Source organism: Urocampus carinirostris, chromosome 1 (assembly GCF_059441175.1).
Source record: "Urocampus carinirostris isolate Australia breed hairy pipefish chromosome 1, RoL_Ucar_1.0, whole genome shotgun sequence".
NCBI classification, from domain to species: Eukaryota; Metazoa; Chordata; class Actinopteri; order Syngnathiformes; family Syngnathidae; genus Urocampus; species Urocampus carinirostris.
In genome coordinates, this window is record NC_142349.1 from 624,966 (window position 1) to 646,896 (window position 21,931).

A 21,931-nucleotide genomic window follows, 5' to 3' on the forward strand; every position below is an offset into this window, starting at 1 on the left:
TGTGTATTGAGGGTGGACACTTTCCTTGAAATCAACACAAGAACAATACTTGTTGTATTGTACGGAGAGGAGTGTGTTATGGCAAATAATATGTTTTAATTGTGTGTGTTTGTGTCTGTCATGGCTGTTCAGGGTGTGGTGTGGCTCTTTGACTCTCACAGTTAAAAAATTCGGCTCTTTGTGTCAAACTTGTTCGCCACCCCTGGGATATGAGGTCCCCCTTATAATGGGCTCATGTGGCTTATAGTCATGTGCAGTAGGGCTGCAACAATAAATTAATTATTAAAATAGATGGCAACTTAATTCCTTACCGTTTCAGTGTGTTGCGCGATTTATGAGCCAAGAAGATCGTTAAACCTAATTGGTATAATGGCGGCGCCCTCTGTTGGCTGCGGCTGCATCGACTCGCTACAACGGGTCAGGTGTATCGACATTTCGTTCTGTGTACATTGTTACAAAGAATGACAATACAAAGGAAATTATTATTATTATTATTATTATAAGTGCATTGCATTTCGTTGTGAAGTTATAGGATTGTAGTAACACTTTGGTCTGACAGAGGGCGCCCTAAAACCCTTGCTATAAGAGTATCTTAATTTTTTGAATATCCTTTTTATTGAACATTGGGGAGCTGACATAATTGTCTGGCATCTTGCTGCTACGAGTACCATAAAATATTTAATAAGGCTGTGCATAAAAATGAAGAGAAAAATGTTGTGTTTTGGATTAAGTCTCTGAGGTTGTATTGTTTCTTGTGCTTTTTGGCATTTGTTTTTGGTAGCACTAGACCATTCAGCGGCATTTGGTGGTCAAATAATAACTTTGATCAAGTCCAAAATATTAGTTAATTCTTACATTTTTTCCCTCCAAAAGTTCCAGACTATCCATATGTGTCCGGTAGTGTGAGCACTGTGTTGAAACTTTGTGAAGAACCTGTGCAATATGAAGGTCAAAAGTCATCATTGATCAATATACATCCCCTTTTGAGGACATGAACTGCAAAATCTGTCCCCCTCCTGACGTTTTTTTTTCCTCCCCTAACAGGAAGCGTCAAGACGTTTTATCATACCAACATCGGGAATGGAGAGTCAGCTCAAACAGGAAAACTATATCCTGGGCAGCTCAACGTAATATTATCTGCTTTTATTTTTCAGAAAATTAAAAAGAACTGCCTGATATACTCGCATATAAGTCGAATGTAGAAGATAAAATACAGCGGTACTTCATCATACGAGCTAAGTTTATTACTGCATCGAGCTCATAGTTCTTTTATTTGTTTCAAATAAAACTCATTATTGAAATTCTTGTGTTTTGAGGCACTTGTATAAAAAGGTACCACTGTACGGAAATGAAATCGGGGTCTTATAGTATGCACATAAAACAAAACGAACACAAGGAGGCGTAAAATATTTATATGTCTTCAATGGTCCATATTTCTTTTAGAATGTTGCTTTTTCAAAGCACTTTTAGGAGGTCAGTTTATATGTGATGTAGTATTATGCAAGTATGAATAGTCACCTTTTTTAGAGGTCATGGCTTCCACGTGAAAATGTTTATCATGTTCATTTTCTGTTGAAAAAAAAAACGTTTTTCAGCATGGATCAGGTGAAAGGTGTGCTGACACTACAGGGAGAAGTTTTGACTCAAGTGGTAAGTTTAATTGTGCTTTACCATCTGACAAAATAAATGAGTATCTATTTCACCTGTCTCCTATGTTGTTCTGACTTGGAATAGGATATCAATCTCAAGGTTGCAAAGAGTAGCCAATTACTGCACTTCCAGTTCAGAGAAGACAAGCAGTGGAAAATGCAGCAGGTATATGAAAAATGACAGGGTTGAGCTGAGTTAATGCAATTATATTCTGCCCAAACAAATGGCTCAATTATGCGGACACCTTTTTGTCCTGACTAGAAACTAGGGGTTGGACGATATGCTTGGGTCGTGATTTGATTGTATCATGTTACTAAGGTGCTGATTTGATTTATATCACGATTCTCGATAATTGCAATTCTATAAGTATTCCATAAAATTGAAGATTGCGCTTTAATTTTCTTTCATAAAAAACAAGCAACTTAAATAATTTACTTCTTGGACAATAAATCCTGAATGATGTTCAAACAATGCACATCCGTCTGGAAGCTGACATTTTTTTCAACTGAGAACAAAAACATGTACACTGTGCAACAGGTTTAAACCATGTAATGAACTGAAACGTCAACGTAACACAAATGTGGTCTTTTTTTTAATCCTATTTACAGTTAACAGTGTACGATGATAAAATTAAATGGAGCCTCTAAAAGAAATAAATAAGCACAAGTGTAATTTAGTTCAAATCAAGATCCTTCAAATTCAACATATTTTTTTCAAAACCCTGTTCTGCAGGTAACCATTGCTGTCTGAGTTAAGGCTTTAAGGTAATAAAATGCAACATTTGTGCAAAACTGCTTTAAAGGAACCAGCTAAACGGTGAGCTTTAAAATTATGTGCTTGAAATTCAAGTTTAACAGAACCCGGGATTGGAGATTTACACTAGCAAACAACTTTCAGCACTTTTTGTTACTAGCAGGTAACAGGTAGGCGACTGTTACTTTTGGCTGCTTCTGTTAATTGAGTTAGTGCTTAGGAGTATCAAAGTCAGATCACAAAAAAGCTTGAACCCTTGTTCAGGTCTGCGACAAAGTTTTCAGACAGTTTTGGTCATCCAACTTCCAAGAGACCTTATACAAACCTAAATGTCTCCATGCTTTGGATTTAAAACGCAGGGGTTCTATTTTGTTCACTTTCTTCCTCCATTATCCATTTTTCTTTGCTTTCCTGCATTTTTACATTCATCAATTTATTTTGTCCCACCCCAACTAGGTACTTTCTCAAATATTTTTGTCTCACCCAGAAACTTTTAAGGTCTATACAAAGAAACATGACTTGCATCCTACTACAAAGCTTTCTTGTTTCACAACGATAAACTTCCATTAAGACGTCAGCAAGTAGGCCGTAATGTTTACCATATGAGAGAAACATTGGCAACAGTGGAATGAAGAACATCTATGACAGTGAGACAATAAAGGTAGACTTATTTGATGGGTCAGTGGTAAGATGTAATGGCAGAGGGGATCAGGCTTTTTCTGAGGCAGGCCCTCCTAAATTTTATTGTCCTGTATCTGCACCCTGACGGTAGTGGGATAAAGTATTGATGTATTAGGTTAATGATTTTCCGGACTATTTTGTTTGCCAGTTGGATGTTGAACCTGCTTTTTATGTTTGATAGTATGTGTATGGGTAGGCAAATGATTTTAGCTGCTGTGTATGTGATAACGTGTGAGTTTTGCCTGGTTCGTGACAGAGAGTATAGTGAAAGAACTCGTGGAGCAGTGCGTAATGGTGGGTTTAAGTCTAATATGGATTAAGGGTTATTGCAATTTTTTAATCTTTTTTATTTTTGATAAACTTACAGTGCCAACTATTGGTTTAGAGTTTATAAATTATGTTGGACATAGTTGCATATTTTACATATTTAAAGAATACAATGGCACATGGAGTAAATTATTTTTGTTTAGTTTTTGTAAGTAAAATCTTGAAAACGTACAACCATTATACATTGGTTATATGTCAAACAGAGAGATAAATTGGTATTCTCCAAAATCAATTGTGGGTAAAAAAAAAACATGACCCGAGTGTAGCACCTATGCTGTTAAGCAAAGAGAAGAAAAGCTACTGGACTTGTTCTAGGTTTGATGAGTGGCAACATTAATAGAGGAAAAACAATTACAATTAATTTGAACAAAAGTTGGCAATTTAGTGAACAATGGACAAGACAATAGACAACATTTAACATAAATGACAGTAAAAGGACACTTTTGTTTGGTATAGGCGTTACATAAGAAATCTTGCATTTGGTTAATCTTGGTTACTATCCCTGTTTTCTTTCTATATCAGTTGATGACCGGTCATCTATTCTAATTTCAGTTAACAACCTATGATTTGTCCCAAAATTGACATTTTGCGTTTCAGAATCGACCTAAGTCTGTCATGTGTCAGAATTTAATGTCACACAATAATACAGTTCAAGTCTTAATGACGATTCAAATTTATGACTAGAAGGTTCATCAAATAAAAGAAAACATAATTCTGGAGTTTTCCAATTCACGGAAATCCCAAATCCATTAGTATTGCTGGTTTCTCAAAGTTCATGAGTTCATTGTCAAGCTCAAAGGAATAATTCAATTCCGACCGCGACCTTGACCTTCTCAGAATTAAGTGCAATTGCACTTCCACTACACAAGGGCACAGTGGCGTTCTCATTGGCAGAGTGTCTTGTTTACATTTAGCCTCCACGCAATGCATCAAGCTTTATATAAGAATTGAGTATGAAGTGTAGACATTAAGTGTAGCAGGCACTCAAGTCAAAGGTGGAGTGCAAGTTTTTTTTTTCTTTTTTAAACAAATCCGTTCAAACGTGTTTCTCTCACTAGGTATATATTATGTCCTGCTTGCTAACGTGCTAATTAAAATTTCACTTTAGGATATAAAACCCAAACCAACAAAGTTTCAAAGTAAGGCTCAGGTTTCTGGTTAGGATGCAAGTGAGTATCCATCGATCTTCCTCCATGATCACTTATTTTAATCATTGTAAATTCTTGCAATAATTAATTGCGTTTTACAACGTTACTACCATCCACGCTCACATACTCTTAGCTACTATTAACGTAGGTAACAAAAACATTGCACTGCTTTCTGTTTGTTTTGGTGAACACATTTGATGAGGGAGGATGAGTACCAATACCAGTATCGGTGCCTACACCAGCATTTCTTAAGGTATTGGTGCTCACAACGGTAGGTAATACCAGTATCAGCTGCCTGTTTGTGGTCATTTATCAATTAGGAATATCAAATTAATGGAATCCAAGGAAAACATGATACTGGCTTCCTGCAGGTCTTAAAGTCTTAAAAGTCATTTAAATCATTGTTCTGAAAATAAGGCCTTAATTGTCATTAAACTGTCTTAAATCCAATTTTCGGAAATCTTATAAATGTGTGCACAAATATTTAGTCATGTTTATCAATTGTCCACATCCAGGGATTTAGACGATTGATACGTTTGTTTTTTTAAATAATTATTTTAATGAATATAGTATATCAATGTTATCTTTTTAAAAAAAAGTACACTCAACCAATAAGTCATTTTTCATGCATTATGATAAAAATGCTTCTTTAATCTAGTATAAGAGTACTTTGGAATTTGTAATCATCTGCCAGTTTTTACTGACGATCCATGCAGTACTGCAAACATCCTTTTATTGTTTTCGTTTTGTTTGTTTCAACTTTTTGTGTCGACTTACTCATAAATTTGATTTCAAAAGGCATTTCTAAAGTCTTGAATTGAACTTGCATAAAACTGTATTAATCCTGTGTTAGGATTTAATGTTATTTCTTTCAGTGCTAATAGCCAGAACAAATGAGATTTTATGAACTAATGGTGTCAGCATATTTTAGTGTTATTTCAACTACTCAAGATTTGGTAATCAGTCTGAAAAAAAGTGTATGAAACTATGTTTTATTATTTTCACAAATCATGACTAATACGTTCAAACTAGTTCCTGGTATCATTGACTTTATGAGTTAATAAACTGGTGAAGTCTTAATGAACTCCAATTTTCCTTCTGTGCGTACATTATATAAGATTCTAAAATTGTATATTTGATTCTTATCATGAATAAGCCATAGAGCAAAGAGCCTTCCTCCACATTAACATTTCCTTATATGTAACAAGTATCCTGTTCCACCTGTGGCAATACTCTGAGGGATGATTCCCATCATATTGCACACAAAGAATTTTAGACTTATGTAACGTTTGCATTCATCCAGGACAAAATATAAACCAAGTCTACTTAAAAGGTTTTTCTTTTTGTCAGATCCAAGATGCACGAAACCACGTCACTCAAGCCCTTCAGATGATTAGCAGACATGATGAAAACTATGACTTCAAAACAGGAGCAGAAGTTAACAAGGTTTGCCTTTAACTATGAAGCATTTATACATGTACAGTGAACCGTCGCTATAACGCAGTTTACCCCTCACAGTCTTACTACTTCACTGATTTACATCGTGCTTTGAGTTCTTCATTCTGTTTGGCTACAGTACTTGTTGTGGCATTACTTGGAATGACATTTCACAATTAATCAAACCCTCTTGGGTTGAGTACGATATACCAGCCAGCTTTCTGATTTCCTTCTGAAGGGATTCTGACCAACTTTTGCCATGCCTCACTATACACTGAGGCAGAGGTGGGCAACTATTTGGAGTGGCAAACTGCACTGTGTTAAAAGAATGGCCAAGGGGCCGTTCTTGTAGACCTGTCATTTTTCATTAATGAATAAATATACATGCAGACATCTATATGTTCTATTTCTTTAGTCAAGTCAAGGCACATTTATTTATATAGCCCTTAATCACAAAAATGTCTCAAAGGACTGCACAGGATTAGAATTACAAAATTACACAATTACCTGATCTTAAACCAGCATGCGGGCAAGGAACAACTCAAAAACCTCAGTGTGAGGAAAAAAGAGAAACCTTGAGAAAGGACCTCGCATGTGGTAATCCCCCTTCCAGGATTGACCTGGGTGAATTACAATTAGCATTACTGTACACATAATAGTAAACATTAGGTAAGATGTTGAAGATGTCCGGAAAGAGCATGACACCAACGACGCCCCCAGCCTGTAAACTAGTCCAGAAAGTCTATGACGGCCACGACGCTGCTTTCCATCTCTGCCAGCTGGTAAATGCAGGGGTTGACATGCTGCAGGTCAGACGCTGGTCCGCTGACTCATCTCAAATCATCCTTCTCCTTCGTATCAGCCAGGCAGGCGTCGGAAAAAGACAGGACAAAACAGAATATGAGGTTGGGATCAATCATACGCTTTGGAATAGAAGTGTGTCTTAAGGCTTGATTTAAAAACTTCCATTGAGTTCGCAGATCTTATCTCCAGAGGCAGGGAATTCCATAACACCGGGGCCAGAATGGAGAACGCTCTCGAGCCTGCAGACTTCTTGGCTCTCGGAGTCACAAGTAGACCGGCATTTTCCAAGCGCAGACTCCGTGCAGGAACATAGAGGGAAATCAAATCGGAGAGATAAGAGGGTGCAAGCCCATGCAAACATTTATATGTTAATAAGAGAACCTTAAAGTCACATCTTAAGTGGACTGGGAGCCAGTGCAAGTTGGCCAATACAGGAGTAATATGCTCAAACTTTTTGGTCTTAGTCAAAAGTCTAGCTGCCACATTCTGAACCAGCTGCAAACTTTTAATGCTAGACATCGGGAGACCAGAAAGCAATACGTTACAGTAATCAAGCTGAGAAGTAATAAACGCATGAATTAAAACCTCTGCATCTGATTGGGACAGCATTGAACGAATCTTCGCAATATTACGGAGGTGGTAAAAAGCTATTCTAGTATTATTTTTCACGTGGAACTGAAAAGACAGATTAGGATCAAATATAACACCTAGATTTTTGACTGAGTCACTATGGGTGAAATAACATTTGTCTAGGTTCAGGGTAGTGTTTGAAAACAACTGACGACAGTGAGTTGGACCAATAATCAACATTTCAGTTTTTTCTGGGTTAAGGCGTAAAAAATTAAGTGACATCCATCTTTGAATCTCAGTAAGGCAAGCCTCCAGATTTCTACAACTTAAATTTCCAGTGGCACATACAGTTGTGTCATCTGCATAGCAATGTAAACTAATATTATACTTGCGGATAATGTCACCAAGCAGGATCATATAAATACTAAAAAGAAGGGGACCAAGTACAGAGCCTTGAGGAACACCACAGGGGGCATTAGATTGTTTAGAGGTCAGATTGCCATAGTTAACACATTGTATTCTGTCTGACAGGTAGGACCTAAACCACGAGAGTACAGTTCCTGAGATACCAATGCGTTCTAGACAAACCAATAAAATGTTGTGGTCGACAGTATCAAAAGCAGCGCTGAGATCCAGCAGCAGTAACATCGATGAGACACCGGAATCTATTGCTAAAAGGAGATCATTGGTTACTTTAGCCAGGGCTGTCTCAGTAGAGTGATTTGCCCTAAATGCTGACTGGACAGTTTCAAAGAGGTTATTTTCTGACATGAAGTCATTTAACTGCTGTGCATCGACCTTTTCAAGTAATTTTGCAAAAAATGGCAGATTTGACACTGGCCTATAATTACCTAAGCTTTCTGGGTCAAGGTTAGGTCGCTTAAGCGTGGGTTTAATGACGGCAGACTTGAAGGCTACAGGAACAATACCTGAGGATAGCGATATATTAATAATATTTAAAACTGATGGTCCTAAGATCTCAAACAGATCCTTCACCAGTGAAGCTGGAAACGGATCAAGCAGGCACGTATTTTGTTTGGCCCTACTGACCATCTGTGTTAGATTATCAAGGGACAAATCATTGAAACTGGAGAATGTTTCTGAACAACCGCCGACACGGTCCATACCTAACACCTCCACATCTTTGATATAGGAGGAGGATACAGAGCGTTCTTTTAAAATTTCATTCCTGGTTAGTTGAATCTTTTTATTAAAAAAATCCATAATGTCGTTAGCAGAATAAGTGCAACCATTTGGGTTAAATTGTTGTCTGGTAAGTTTCGCCACTGTGTCAAACAAAAATTTCGGATTATTCTTATGTTTAACAATAATCTTAGAGAAAAACGATGCTTTCGCTGAGGCAAGAGCTACTTTATATTTCAGCAAACTGACACACCAGGCCAGTCAGAAGACCTCCAGCTTAGTAGTGCGCCATTTTTGTTCATGTTTTCTGCAACTTTGAGTAACCTAGTTTCTTCAGTAAACCAAGGTGTATTCTTCTTGTTTTTAAAAATATTATTTCTGTCAAATTGCTTTTGAAACGTTCACTATTTAAGCAAAATACTATATAAGGTCCCTGTTTTTAGCACTCAATTTAACATTTAGTTTTGTAGTACCACTGTCGTTGTATTTTTGTAGTGTTTTTCTTGTTTTATTTTTTCATATTTTTGTAGTATTTCTGCAATAGTGTTTTTGTAGTAATTCCATTATAGTATTTTTGTATTAGTGTAGTTGTATTTTTTCTGTATTTCTGTCGGAATATTTTGTAGTAGTAAAATGGGAATTTGCAAGCAAAGTGCCCTTGTTTAGTAGTGGTATTTGTAGTATTTTTGTAATGTGACTGTAATTGTATTTGTTGTAGTATTTCTGGTGTAATATTTCTGTAGTAGTATTATTGTTGTATTTTCTTTTCAGAATGAAAGCAAAATAATATATTAATATATTTAAGCACTGAATTTGATATGGAGTTTTGTAGTAATTTTGTAATATTTTAGTAATATTTCTTTAGTAATGAAATGATCTGCATTCATATAGTGCTTTTCAAGTCAATGAAGACTTCCCAAAGCGCTTTACAATGTGCTTCACACTTACCCATTCACACACACACCCCAATTGCGGCCGTGCAGCCATGCAAGGCGCCAACCTGCTTATTGGGGGCATTAGGGATTCAGTGTCTTGCCCAAGGACACTTCGACATATAACACGGAGGAGCCAGGAATCGAACCTGCGATCTCTTGATCCCCAGATGAGCGCTCTACCTCCTCAGCTAATGCCACCCAAAAAGTATTATTTTTGTTGTAGACACAAAGGGACAATAGGGACAAACTTGGCGCTCCTCAAATATTTTTTAGTAGCACTCTATTTTCTTTTAAACACTTTTTTTTATACACTTTTTATTTTTACTAATTTTGTTTGGGGGGGCTGGATGAATAAGCCTGTGAGCCGTAGTTTGCTGGTACTACAATCCCAGTTCACGTTGACGGTTTAAATTTTTTGATAGTACAGTATAAGACTGCGCAATTAACCAAAATCGAATTAATATTGTGATGTGACTTAATGCAATTGTGAAATCACATAGTGGTTGGTTGGTAGGATCCCTCAACCACTACGGTCAAAGGGGCACCATTTCCTGTAGTGTGTCTCGGGCAAGTACTGTCTGGTGGCGCCCACCCCTCTACAGTCCAACTTATGTTTCCGTCCAGCCTCGAACCCGGGACCTTTCCCATGTTAGGCGAATGTGCTAACCACATAGTACTGTTTTTTTCAAAGATTTATAGACAGCAACTCTAAGAAAGCTCCTTAGAAGAGGGTACTGTTTACTTAAATTTGACATTTTAATAATTCTGTAAAATTCACCTAAAATCTGAATCTAAGACATACCCAAAGTAAATTGAATGCAGTTGTTGAACCGTTTGAGAATCATCCAACGAGTCGAATCTGGCTTGTGGACTGTACATTTGACATGCCTGATGTAACATTTCTAGCAAGACTGACTTGATCCTTCTACTGTTGTAGCTAATGGATGCTGTGATGCTACAACTGACACGTGCACAAAACCGCCTCACCACCCCAGCGTCCATGACACTGCCTGAATTGGCCACAAGTGGGCTCATGGTACGGTTTTTGATCTAACCATAATTGGTCCAGACGCCTAACTGAAATGGGTGACACACATACTACTATACTCGAATATAATACTATATCTTGTACATACTACTATATTCTCATACAGACCCCAAGATACACTCATACACTTGCTATGTGATATAACCTGTGAGAATGAGAGTATAATGGTATGTGTGAGAGAGTAAATTATAATCATGAGATAGTATTGCAGGAGGTGTGTGACAGCATAGAGACATATAAAGCATATTGTAGTGTGTGTGTGAAAGCATAGTAGTAGGTGTATGACAGTATGTGTGAGACAGCATAGTAGTGTGTGTACTATACTCTCACACATATAGCTATACTCTGATACACACACTACTATACTCTCACACATATAGAGTATGTGTGAAAGCATAGTAGCAGGCGTATGTGAGTTTAGTAGTATGCATGAGAGTGTATAGTAGTGTTTCTGCATGGGTATGACTGTGTCTACATGAGAGTATAGATGTGCACGTGTTGGAGTATGATGTTAGATGTGAGAGCAAGTATGATTTACTTCTCAAACAGCCTCTTATTCATTCTCCTCTACTTATCAGGGGTGAAGTAATTGGAATTAATTTCCATACATTATGCTCATAAAGTTTTTAAGAGGGTTTATGACTTCTGTCAGCTTTGGGGTATTCTAAGGGAGTGACCATCCAATAGTCCTACGGGCGTTGAAGGCCTACATTCCTCACAGGGCTCTCGAGTAATCCATTCAAACACAGCTTTTTCCAGTTCACATGTGCGAAAAATGTTTGTTTTTGGTCTGGTCAATTTTTTCTTCTGTGGAGGAGAAGATAAATTCCCCCCTAACAAGCTACTCCTTCCATCAGAAAATGTTTACTCCACCCATGCCTGGTGATGTGATGGTGAATTTTTACATCAACTTAAGCAAGCTGTGTCTCACCGTGTACCAGCTTCACGTAATGCCACCCAACACCACCAAGGTTTGACCACTTGTTCTGCATTTAACTCATTCAGTGCCATCGTTTTCAGAAGCTTTGTCCCTTAGTGCCAAAACATAAAAATATGTCAAAAAAAGCCCTCTAAAGGTTAGGTGCTGCTTTTTATGATTACAATATGATAAATCACTACTATATGTCAGGAAGGGCTTTGATCTGATATTTTTTTCACACCTCAAAGAGCCCCCTCTTCCTTGTGTTGTAGAGGTAAGATCTTGGACTGGCGGCCAATTATTACGTTGAGCCGAGCCAGGCCTTTCGCTCGCGTTTTTTATTTTTTTTTTGTGGAGCACAGCATGCACCTACTTTTACTCAAGTAAACGACTTTTTACTTCTACTTAAATAATTTTATTCTGAAGTAACAGTACTTTTAATTGAGTAACACACTTTTTTTCACAAAAAGCTGTTCTTCCTCAATGTTCAAAATTGTTTTTTCTAATGAAAGATGAGGGTTCAAGCTTTTTTCTGATGTGTCCGATATTGCTACAGAGCTCCACTTTCTGTAGTCCTTTAAAATTGGGTCAAAATGGCAAAAATGTGCTGGCCCTCGCACTTCCCATTTGAGAGAAACGTCTGGCACTGGATGAGTTAATAAGTGAAAATGTGACAGCGGTAGCTTAATTGTCTTGTTACTGCTTCTTGACAGAATTTCAAGCCATCTGGAAACTCTGTGCTGCACAACCCCGGTGCCATGTTGTAAGATGAAATATAGTATATCTGTTTGTCGTTTTTTTTCCTCCTTGTGGATCATTCCCATTAATTTATATTGACATTTTGTTATGGCTTTCTCATATATATATATATATATATATATATATATATATATATATATAAATAATTATTACAGTGAAGAAAATAAGTATTTTAACACCCTGCTCTGTTGCTATTTCTCCCACTTAGAAATCATGGAGGAGTCTGAAATTTTCTTTGTTGGTGCATGTCCACTGTAAGAGAGATAAACCAAAAATAAAAATGCAGAAATCACAATGCATGATTTGTTAATGATTTATTTGTGTGATATAGCTGCAAATGGTATATTTGAACACCTGAGAAAATATTTAATATTTGGTAAAGTAGCCTTTTTTTGCTATTACAGAGGTCAAATGTTTCTTGTAGTCTTTCACTGGGTTTGCACGCACTACTGGAGGGATCTTGGCCCACTCTTTCACATATATCTTCTCTAGATCAGTCAGATTTCTGGGCTGTCGCACATGGAGTTTGAGCTCCCTCCAAAGATTTTCGATTGGGTTCAGGTCTGGAGACTGGCTAAGCCATGCTAGAACATTGATATGCTTCTTATGGAGCCGCTCCTTTGTTTTCAAGGCTGTGTGCTTCGAGTCGTTGTCGTGTTGGAAGACAGCCACGACCCATCTTCAATGCTCTGACTGAGGGAAGAAGGTTGTTCCCCAAATTCTCACAAAACGAGTCCCCAGTCATCCTTTCTTTTAATGCAGTGCACTTGTCTTGTCCCATGTGCTGGAAAAAAACCCAAAGTATGATGATACCACCCCCATGCTTCACAGTATGGATGGTGTTCTTCAGATTGTACTCTTCATTCTTCTTCCTCCAAACACACTTAGAGGAATTATGACCAAAAAGTTCTATTGTGGTCTCATTTGACCACAAAAATGTCTCCCATGACTCCTCTGTAACATCCTAATGGTCATATGCAAACTTAAGAGGGGCCTTGACATGTGCTGGTTTAAGCAGGGGAACATGTTGTGCCATGCGTGATTTCAAATCATGACGTCTTAGTGTATTACCTACAGTAAGTAGCCTTGGAAATGGGGCTCCACTCCCATTGAGATTGACCGTCATGTTTGGCTTCTTCCATTTTCTAATGATAGCTCCAACAGTTGACCTTTTTTTACCAAGTTGCTTGGCAATTGCTCCGTAGCCCTTTTCCAGCCTCGTGGAGGTGTACAATTGTGTCTCTTCGGTCTTCGCCATGTTACAAGTAAAGGGCTTAGAGATTGTATGGGGTGGACAGGTGTCTTTATGCAGCTAACGACCTCAAACAGGTGCATCGGATTCAGGATGATACATGGAGTGCAGGTGGACGTCTAATGGAGGGACCAAAAGGTCTTTCAAGGTCAGAATTCTTGATGAAACACAGGTGTTTAAATACTTATTTGCAGCTGTATCACACATAAATTGTTAAAAATCATGCATTGTAATTTCTGGATTTCTTTTGAGTTTAGCTTTCTCACAGTAGACATGAAAATTTCAAACCCCTCCATGATTTTAAGTTGGAGGAATAGCAAAATAGCAGGGTGTTCAAATACTTCTTTTCTTCACTGTATAATTCCATCCATCCATTATCTGCACCGCTTATCTTTAGTAGGGTTGCGGGGAAGCTGGAGCCCACCCCAGCCATCTTCGAGCAGTGGGCAGGGGACACCCTGAACTGGTTGCTAGCCAGTCGCAGGGCACACAGACACGGACAACTCACTTGCTCACTCAAACCTAGAGACAATTTGGACCGACCAATTACCTGAAATGCATGTTTTTGGAATGTGGGAGGAAACCGGAGTGCCCGGAGGAAACCCACGCAAGCATGGGGAGAACATGCAAATTCAGCACAGGAAGGCTGGTAGCTAGTTTTGAACCCACGACTTCAGAACTGTGCCGCGGACGTGATAACCACTCAGTCGCTGTGCCGCTCATATATATAAATTGTTCTGGGAGTAGCTTTGAAACCGGAAACATTTGTAGTCGACACACACTTTGAATGTAAATGCGCTAATCCGTTCCAAGCCCCTCAAAAGTATATATTTTTAATAAATTATAAAAGCTGATCAGAACATGAAACGAATACATGTTAAAAATACATTACTGCACACTAAATATAAAATGAGAGGCACATAATGTCAAAAAACAAACAAACAAAGAATAATGGAAAATAATACAAATATTTGATTACATTTTTACTGACCTCTTTATTTAATGGTTCTCAGCAGTGAATTTTGCCTGCCGTTTCTTGAAAAACTGATCTATTGACGTCTGCTTTTGCCGTCTTTTGACAATATCTTTAATTCGGGATAATGGAATGATGGCTGCGTCCTCCTCCATGTCGTCTTTGAACTCCTCTTGCACGGTGGTGTGTGATTTCATACCTTTCCATTATCTTTTGCTTTGTTTCACTGGCCAGAAAAAGTCTCTTCCTATTCTTTTCACCTTATCCACTTTTCTGCATGTCTTTTGTGGGGTCCATTGTGAATTATAGCTCTTCGTAGCGTTCTACTGACAATCCACTGTTGACAGAGCGGGAAGGGGACATGAAAAGAATGTCGGGATTCACACATACGGACCGCATTGCCAGACAGAACTTTGGGAGCGGCGAATGGCAGCGTACTGTACTGTATTTTTGACTTTGTATCCTGAAACGCCTTTGCAACTAGAGGCAATATTTCCCCTTCCAGTACATTGTAACCAGAAACGTTTGTATGTGGAGACATTTTTAAGTAGAGGTACCACTTATAATATATATGCAAAAATTCCCATAAATACCGTCAAGGTTTACGTTTTTCAGCGGCCACACTGGTGCTTGAGATCCTTGAAAATGCTGGATTTTTAATGTTGTGTTTTCAAGGATTTAAAAGTGCTTACCTTTTATGTGAGCTGCGTGAAATTTTTGCCATGTTTTTCAACAAGTCTGCTTAAAAATGACACCAACAATGCTCTCTGTTGGCTTGGCTTTGCCATTGTAGTCTTCTTCCCTTCGGCTAAACAGCAGCTGTCATTAGTTCGTATGGCATTTGCCTGTTAAGCGTCATCACCCCTTACGGGGCACACCCAAGAAGACAGGTGCATACTACACCTAAACAGGGCACTTCGAAATGTGGATTAGTACAAGGATAATGGATCATTTATGGACATTTATTGCAACACATTCAGGTCGCGTTTTCTAGTGGTAAATTGCAATGGGAAGAACTTCCTGCAACTAGATATTACTATAATTTTACCCAACACCTGTTTGGGGAAAGATTTTTCTCAAAAACAAATGAATTCGCGATTTACTCAATATCTAAAAAATCATATGTCTTGATAATTGCACACACAAGATTTAAAATTGCATATGTAAATCACAGATGTATTTGTGGATTTGGAAAATACCGTTCTATAGAGCGCACCTGATTATAAGCCGCACCCACCACATTTTCAGAGCAAAACCGATTTCGTACATACACAAGCCGCACCTGTATATAAGCCGCATGCGCTCACGTTAAAAAATTGTAACACAAACATTAAATTTATCCAGACCCGACTTCAAGTCGCGCGGTTGAAACTAAATGTCCTTCATTGAAGTACACGGTCCAAAAATGACAGCCGGCAAAATGAACGGAAAATGATACCGGTACTTAAAGTTTGATGCAGACCTGCAGAGTCCGGGTACCCGTTAAAACTAATCCAAGGAAAAAAAGTATATTTCCAAAGGTAAGGGTGGGAAAAATATATATCCACTATTGTCCGCCGCAACAACAGGTCTCACGAACCTTTACCCCACTTCCCGTCAGCCCGCGTTTGTTCCGCCCCAGAATAAGTGTCTCAAATAAATACATTACAAAAATATACAGGTGCAAATACAAATTATACATCGGTTACACATATTTACAAAGGAAGACCGTACACCGAGAGAGTTTTCAAAGCTTTAATAATAATAATAATAATAATATAACTTTCATCCCAAACGGTGCCTGACAGGGCAGTTAATGTTAGCAACACGCTCGCAACACAGTAAACGGGTCTGTTAAAAAAACATACCGTACTTGTAAAAATCACGGTAAACCGTCCTCATCTTCTTCCTTACAACTGAAGCCATCAAAGTCGTCTTCCTCAGTGTCGGAAAGAAACAGTGTCACATAGACGTCGTCCCACGCTCCCGCAGCCTCACTCGGGCGGTCACTGTCGCTGGTGTGCCCTACTCTCCATCACGGCTTTTCGGAACCCGTTGGTGATGGTGGATTTTTTTTATGCTACCCCACGCTGTCAGGATCCACTGGCAGACTTGCGAAAAAGTTGCCTTTCGTTTGTTTTCGTTTTAGTGAAAGATTTCTCGCCGCTAGTCAAGCCAAGAAGTTGCAGTCTTCCTCGGCGCATATATTTCACCGGTCTAAATCCTACCTTTGGTACTCGAGCGCCGCTGGCAGCCGTTAGTAAAATTACATAAATTGGCCGCATCACTGAAAAAGCCGCAGTGTTGAAAGTTTGGGGGAAAAGTAGTGGCTTATAGTCCGGAATTTACGGTACACAATTCTCACTGAATTTCTTGTTTTAATGGTACTGGAGAAATTTACATTGAAAGCCCAAATATATTGCTCTGATTTGGCCTTGAAAAGGTGAACGAACCCTGTTTTTTTTTTTTGCATTTATTACATATAATGTCAATATTGTGTACAATTACCCCTCAACCTAAGTCACAATATGAGAAATAGCAAATAATTTAAAGAAGCAATGCTGTATTCATGCACTTTTTTAATACAAACACATTTTTACCTTTGTGACCGATGAATTAATCACACCAATATTTGCTAACAAGAAACCGTAGTTTTAGCCCACTACAGTCAAACACAGCTTTGAAACTACTACCACCAATATATATTGCGGTAACGTCAATAAAATGTCATAGTAGGATACCATTTTACTTTTTATATGCTATTATTGAATACAGCTTTCTAAGATCTATTCGAATGAAATTTGTTTTAGTTTAATAGTTTTCCCTTTTTCTAAAACAGGGGTCTCAAATGATGAATCTATCCCCATATAGGTCTTGATCCAAATGGGGTTTTTCACAAAAACAGAGCTTATAAAAACATTCTGCCTTTCTTAAAGGGACGGTGTTTTATATCTGTCTAATGGATGTCGCTGTAATGTGTAGTGCAAGCAAAATTTAGTCCAAGGAAGATTACAAACTACGGAGATTGAAAGTGAGCGAAAAGCACCTTTTTCTTTGGATTTTTACCCAGATCCTTTTCAAAAAAGGACAAAAAGAAGGGCAAAGGTTTTTTTTTAAAGGAATACAGAATAGTTAAGAAGAACTGGGGAGAAAAATGCCAAAAAGGAAAATGGAGAAAAAGAAAGAAAAAAAACAACAAAAGAAGAAAGGAAAGAAAAAAAGGAATTAAAGAGAAAAAAAGACAAAAAAATGCAATTTGCTTTCTTTTAATTTTTTTTTTACTTTTTCCTTTTTTTATTTTTCTCTTCCTTTTTTCTTGAGTTTTACTTTTTGTCTTATTCCTTTTTTTTCCATTTTTCTCTCTACTTTTTTTCTTCAATTTCTTTCCGTCTTTTTAAAATTTATTTTTTTCCTTTCTTTTTTTAAATTTCTAATTTCTCTTCTTTTCAAAAGTTATAAATTACCTTTTGCTCACTTTAACTGTACCTATATTGTCTTTTTCTTAAATGCTTTTTAGAATACAATGACATCTAGTGGGAAAATAATACTCCCTTTTACTTTCATATTAAACTATCATCCAGGGCGACGCAATTGGCCCCCGGGCCGCAAGTTTGAGACCCCTGCTCTAAAATGTTGTGATAATTATTGTTCAATGAGGTTTGTTGGGTTTTTAACGTGTCTCGCTGAACTTTGAGATGTTATGAAGGGTAAGCGTTTGTGATCTAGACGGTGTCAAAACATGCTGAGAGAAGCACAAGAGAAAAATGAGGTGCATTTTAAAAAGTGTTCAGTTGATGTCACCAAAGCCAGACGCCACCTCCAAAGCAACTGGAGCTGGATTTCTTTCTCTCGTTTTATCGTTCTCTTTTTTTCCCCACTTTTTCTCTCTTTTGTTTTTTCTCTCTTTCTATTTTTTTCAAGCTTACTCTCTTCATTACTCTCTTTTCTATCTCTCTCTTTCTCCCTCACCCTCAATCTGTCCTCTTTTCCATGAGAAATAAAAAATAAAGAAAAAAAATAAATGAAAAAGAAAATGGAAGAAAAAAGGGAAAAAAGAAAAAAATGAGAAAATGACAGAAAAAAGAAAAGAGAAAAAGGAATAAAGAGAGAAAATGTAAGAATAGGGGCACAAGGACAAATACAAACTACGGAGATTTTGAGTGACTAGACCATTTTCTTCTTTTTCCTCACAACATTATTATTATATTTTTTTTTTTTTAGGTACACTTAGCAGCAGTGTTCCCTCTTAGCTGCGCGCGTGCGCAATTGCACACTGCTCGAACATTCTCAACGCACAAGAAAATCTAGCCAGCGCACAAAAATGAGGGCTCAAAATTACTAATTAAGAAGCGACTTAAGTCAAAGTTACAGTGCATGAAGGTAAAAATACACGGGTTCCACTGAGGTTGTGTCCTAAATGCGGTATTCGGTCAATGTCGAACGAAGTTGAACAGTAAAGTTAGTCGAGAACCGGCTTCTTTGGCTCGGCTCACTAAAAGGAACTTGCGGGTCTTAAACGGCTCCTCAGGTTGTTTTGGCTTCTTTCATCCCTACACGACCAAATATTGTGTAAAATTATGCACAAAATGACTTAAAGGAAACGGGAATAGAACAAAAAAGAAAACAAAAAAACAAAAGGAAATGAAATGAAAAATGAAATGATCTGCATTTATATAGCGCTTTTCAAGTCAATGACTTCCCAAAGCGCTTTACATTGTGATTCACATTTCCCAATAGCGGCCGTGATCTGTGCAGCCATGTAAGGCGCTAACCTGCTTATTGGGGGTAATTGGGGGTTCAGTGTCTTACCCAAGGACACTTCGACATGTAACACGGACAAGCCGGGATTCGAACTGGGATCCCTTAATCCTAAAACGATCGCTCTCCCTCCTGAGCTACTGCCGCCCCCAAAATGAAAAAGTAGGGAAAAGCTGAGAAAAAAAGAAACAAACGGAAGAGAAAAAAGAAGTAAAAAGTCAGAAAAAAAGAAAAAGAAACAAAGGGAAAAAAAAGAAATAGAGAACAAAAAGAAAAAAGTAACAGCCAGGAAAAAATAAACACAATGAGATTTTTTTATAAAGGAATTTAAAAAAAAAAAGAAAAAAACGGCGAAAAAGAAGAAAAAGTTTGTGTTGCATTCAAATAATTTCCAATTACATCAAGTGAATCTTGTTGCCAACATTGTACTTCCACTAAAAAAATGTGATTAAGTACAGTTCTGTATCTTATCTTATAAGCCCCCAAAAATGTTAATATTATGCGACAAAATATGTCAGGAAATAAAAAGAATTGGATATCTTGTGAAAGAATTGTAAGAACAAACGACGTTTGTAGGCCGTACAACCTTTGCAATAGTACATGAGTCAATTCATTCAAAAGACAAAAATAATTTTGCATTGCTGGAAACTCGGTAAAATGTAACTTGATTTCAAGTTTTGGACATGTTTGATAATTAATCATCTTGCCACACTTTGGATTATGGTTGCTCACTGTTGTTTCAAGCGTTGCTCACCGACTTTGTGTGAATGCTCAGACCCGTGGAAAATTAGAGGGAACATTGCTTAGCAGGAATATGGCCGACAATTATCGCTTGTAAAATAAATTTAGATTTCTTGACATACGAATACTTAAAAAATGCACGTTTATGTCATAGTTACGTAGTTTCCTTGTTCTTCAAATCAATATTGTTTTTTATAATTCTACCTCTATAGGTTCTTAATAATACATACTGAGCCATTCTACTTTCATTATCATGATGGGGTTGCAAACTGTCATCCTGTGGGTTGCAATTGTCCCGCCCAGGCTGCTATTTTGAGACCCCTGCTTTAAGTAATTTTTTTCCAAACACATAAAAAAAAATGTTTGCTTCCCCCTCAATAAATATTCTAGCTTCTCATTAGGCCACTTGCAAAATCCCTTTCCCACTCTCAAGTTATTCCAAAAGTATTGGCAGTCTTCATCAAGGGTTGTTTAATATCATCTCTCTTGCTCCACAGTGAACTCAACAACAACCGGTTTGAGGTGAACCATGTTCATAAGGTGGAATGTGTGGTCCCTTGGCTCAATGACACGCTTGTGTTTTTCACCATCTCGCTACAGCTTTGTCAGCAGCTGAAAGACAAGGTATGTGTGTGTGTCTTAAAGGGCGACACAAATTCTAAATCTTACAAAATGTGAGAAAATTGTACTTTTTTTTTGCGTAACATTTATATGTCATTGGTATATTCCACTTATTTTCCGAGATAATGCATTTTAAAGACAGTCTGTCTCTTTGACTTCCTGATCTGTGACGTCATGTGAAGAACAACAGCACCTTAGCAAGCCAGTCGCCATATTGGTTTACATGGTAATTAATCGAAGAGTGTTTTAAGACAAGTTTTGGGAGTTTATGTGGAGAATGCCAAGGATGGTGCAGGTGGGGGCGGCAATGGGACAATGGAGAGCAGCAAAAATGGGGCTAACTGGCAAAAACAAAACAAAGAGCTTACTGGCTAAACCAGCCGGGACACGGCAGGCTAGCCAACTGCTAAAAAAGACTAACCGGGACCAATCAGCGAAAAAACGGGAGGATGGCAGACCAAAATTATGCAGTAAGATTGGAATAAGAGAACAGTAAAGGATTCAGAGGGAAAACCCCTATATAAAGTCACACCTGGAGTATAAGTCGCATTTTTGTGAGAAATGTATTCATGTATTTATTTAATAATGTAAAAACCATACATGTTATCTTAAAAGGAATTTAAAATTAAATGGAGAACACCAGGCGAAATAAATGTACGGTATAACGTTCGTACGTGCATGTTTTAGACTCAATCAGATAACTCTAGCATTAAGAACAAATTTACCAAAGTATCAGGTTCACTGCAGATCACTAAATCCAAAGAAATATTCATCCTCGGTGTCACTTTTAGCGGTAAACAACTCCAACGACTTGGGAGGTAGACTAAAATCCACATCCTCCTTCCAATGCTCATACCTGTCAACCTCCACGGCTCCATGCCCTTACAAACTGTCGTATTTTCCCTTACAAAATACAAAAAATATTTTTTTTCTAACGTGTTTATGTAATTTAACATTTATAATGTACATGTGTTTTGTTATATCATATATATTGTTACATTTTATATATATATATACTGGACTGTCTCAGAAAATTAGAATATTGTGATTAAGTTCTTTATTTTCTGTAATGCAATTAAAAAAACAAAAATGTCATACATTCTGGATTCATTACACATCAACTGAACTATTTCAAGCCTTTTATTATTTAAATATTGCTGAATTTGGCTTACAGCTTAAGAAAACTCAAAAATCCCATCTCAAAATATTAGAATATCATGAAAAAGTATACAAGTAGGCTATTCAACTAATCACCTGAATCATCTAATTAACTCGAAACACCTTGCGAGGGTTTCCTGAGCCTTAAAAACACTCAGCTTGGTTCAGTAAACTAAATCACAAGTATGGGGAAGACTGCTGATCTGTCTGCTGTCCAGAGGACCATCATTGATACCCTCCATCAGGAGGGTAAGACACAAAAAGAAATTTCTCAA

The 21,931-nt window shown here is 37.6% G+C and overlaps 1 protein-coding gene across 3 annotated transcripts in view; it reads left to right on the top strand.

Moving 5' to 3' along the window:
- The window catches only part of rogdi (rogdi atypical leucine zipper), a 44,104-nt gene that overhangs the window by 15,170 nt on the left and 7,003 nt on the right, over positions 1-21,931 (top strand). For 2 of the 3 annotated variants that reach the window (XM_088331005.1, XM_088330926.1), the window contains 8 exons: positions 1,045-1,127; positions 1,596-1,650; positions 1,735-1,815; positions 5,910-6,005; positions 10,386-10,484; positions 11,354-11,467; positions 12,129-12,178; positions 20,375-20,501. In XM_088331005.1, the coding sequence (XP_088187131.1) occupies positions 1,045-1,127; positions 1,596-1,650; positions 1,735-1,815; positions 5,910-6,005; positions 10,386-10,484; positions 11,354-11,467; positions 12,129-12,178; positions 20,375-20,501 (705 nt within the window). The remainder of the gene's footprint in view (positions 1-1,044; positions 1,128-1,595; positions 1,651-1,734; positions 1,816-5,909; positions 6,006-10,385; positions 10,485-11,353; positions 11,468-12,128; positions 12,179-20,374; positions 20,502-21,931) is intronic. The other variant, XM_088331081.1, reaches the window with a different exon arrangement.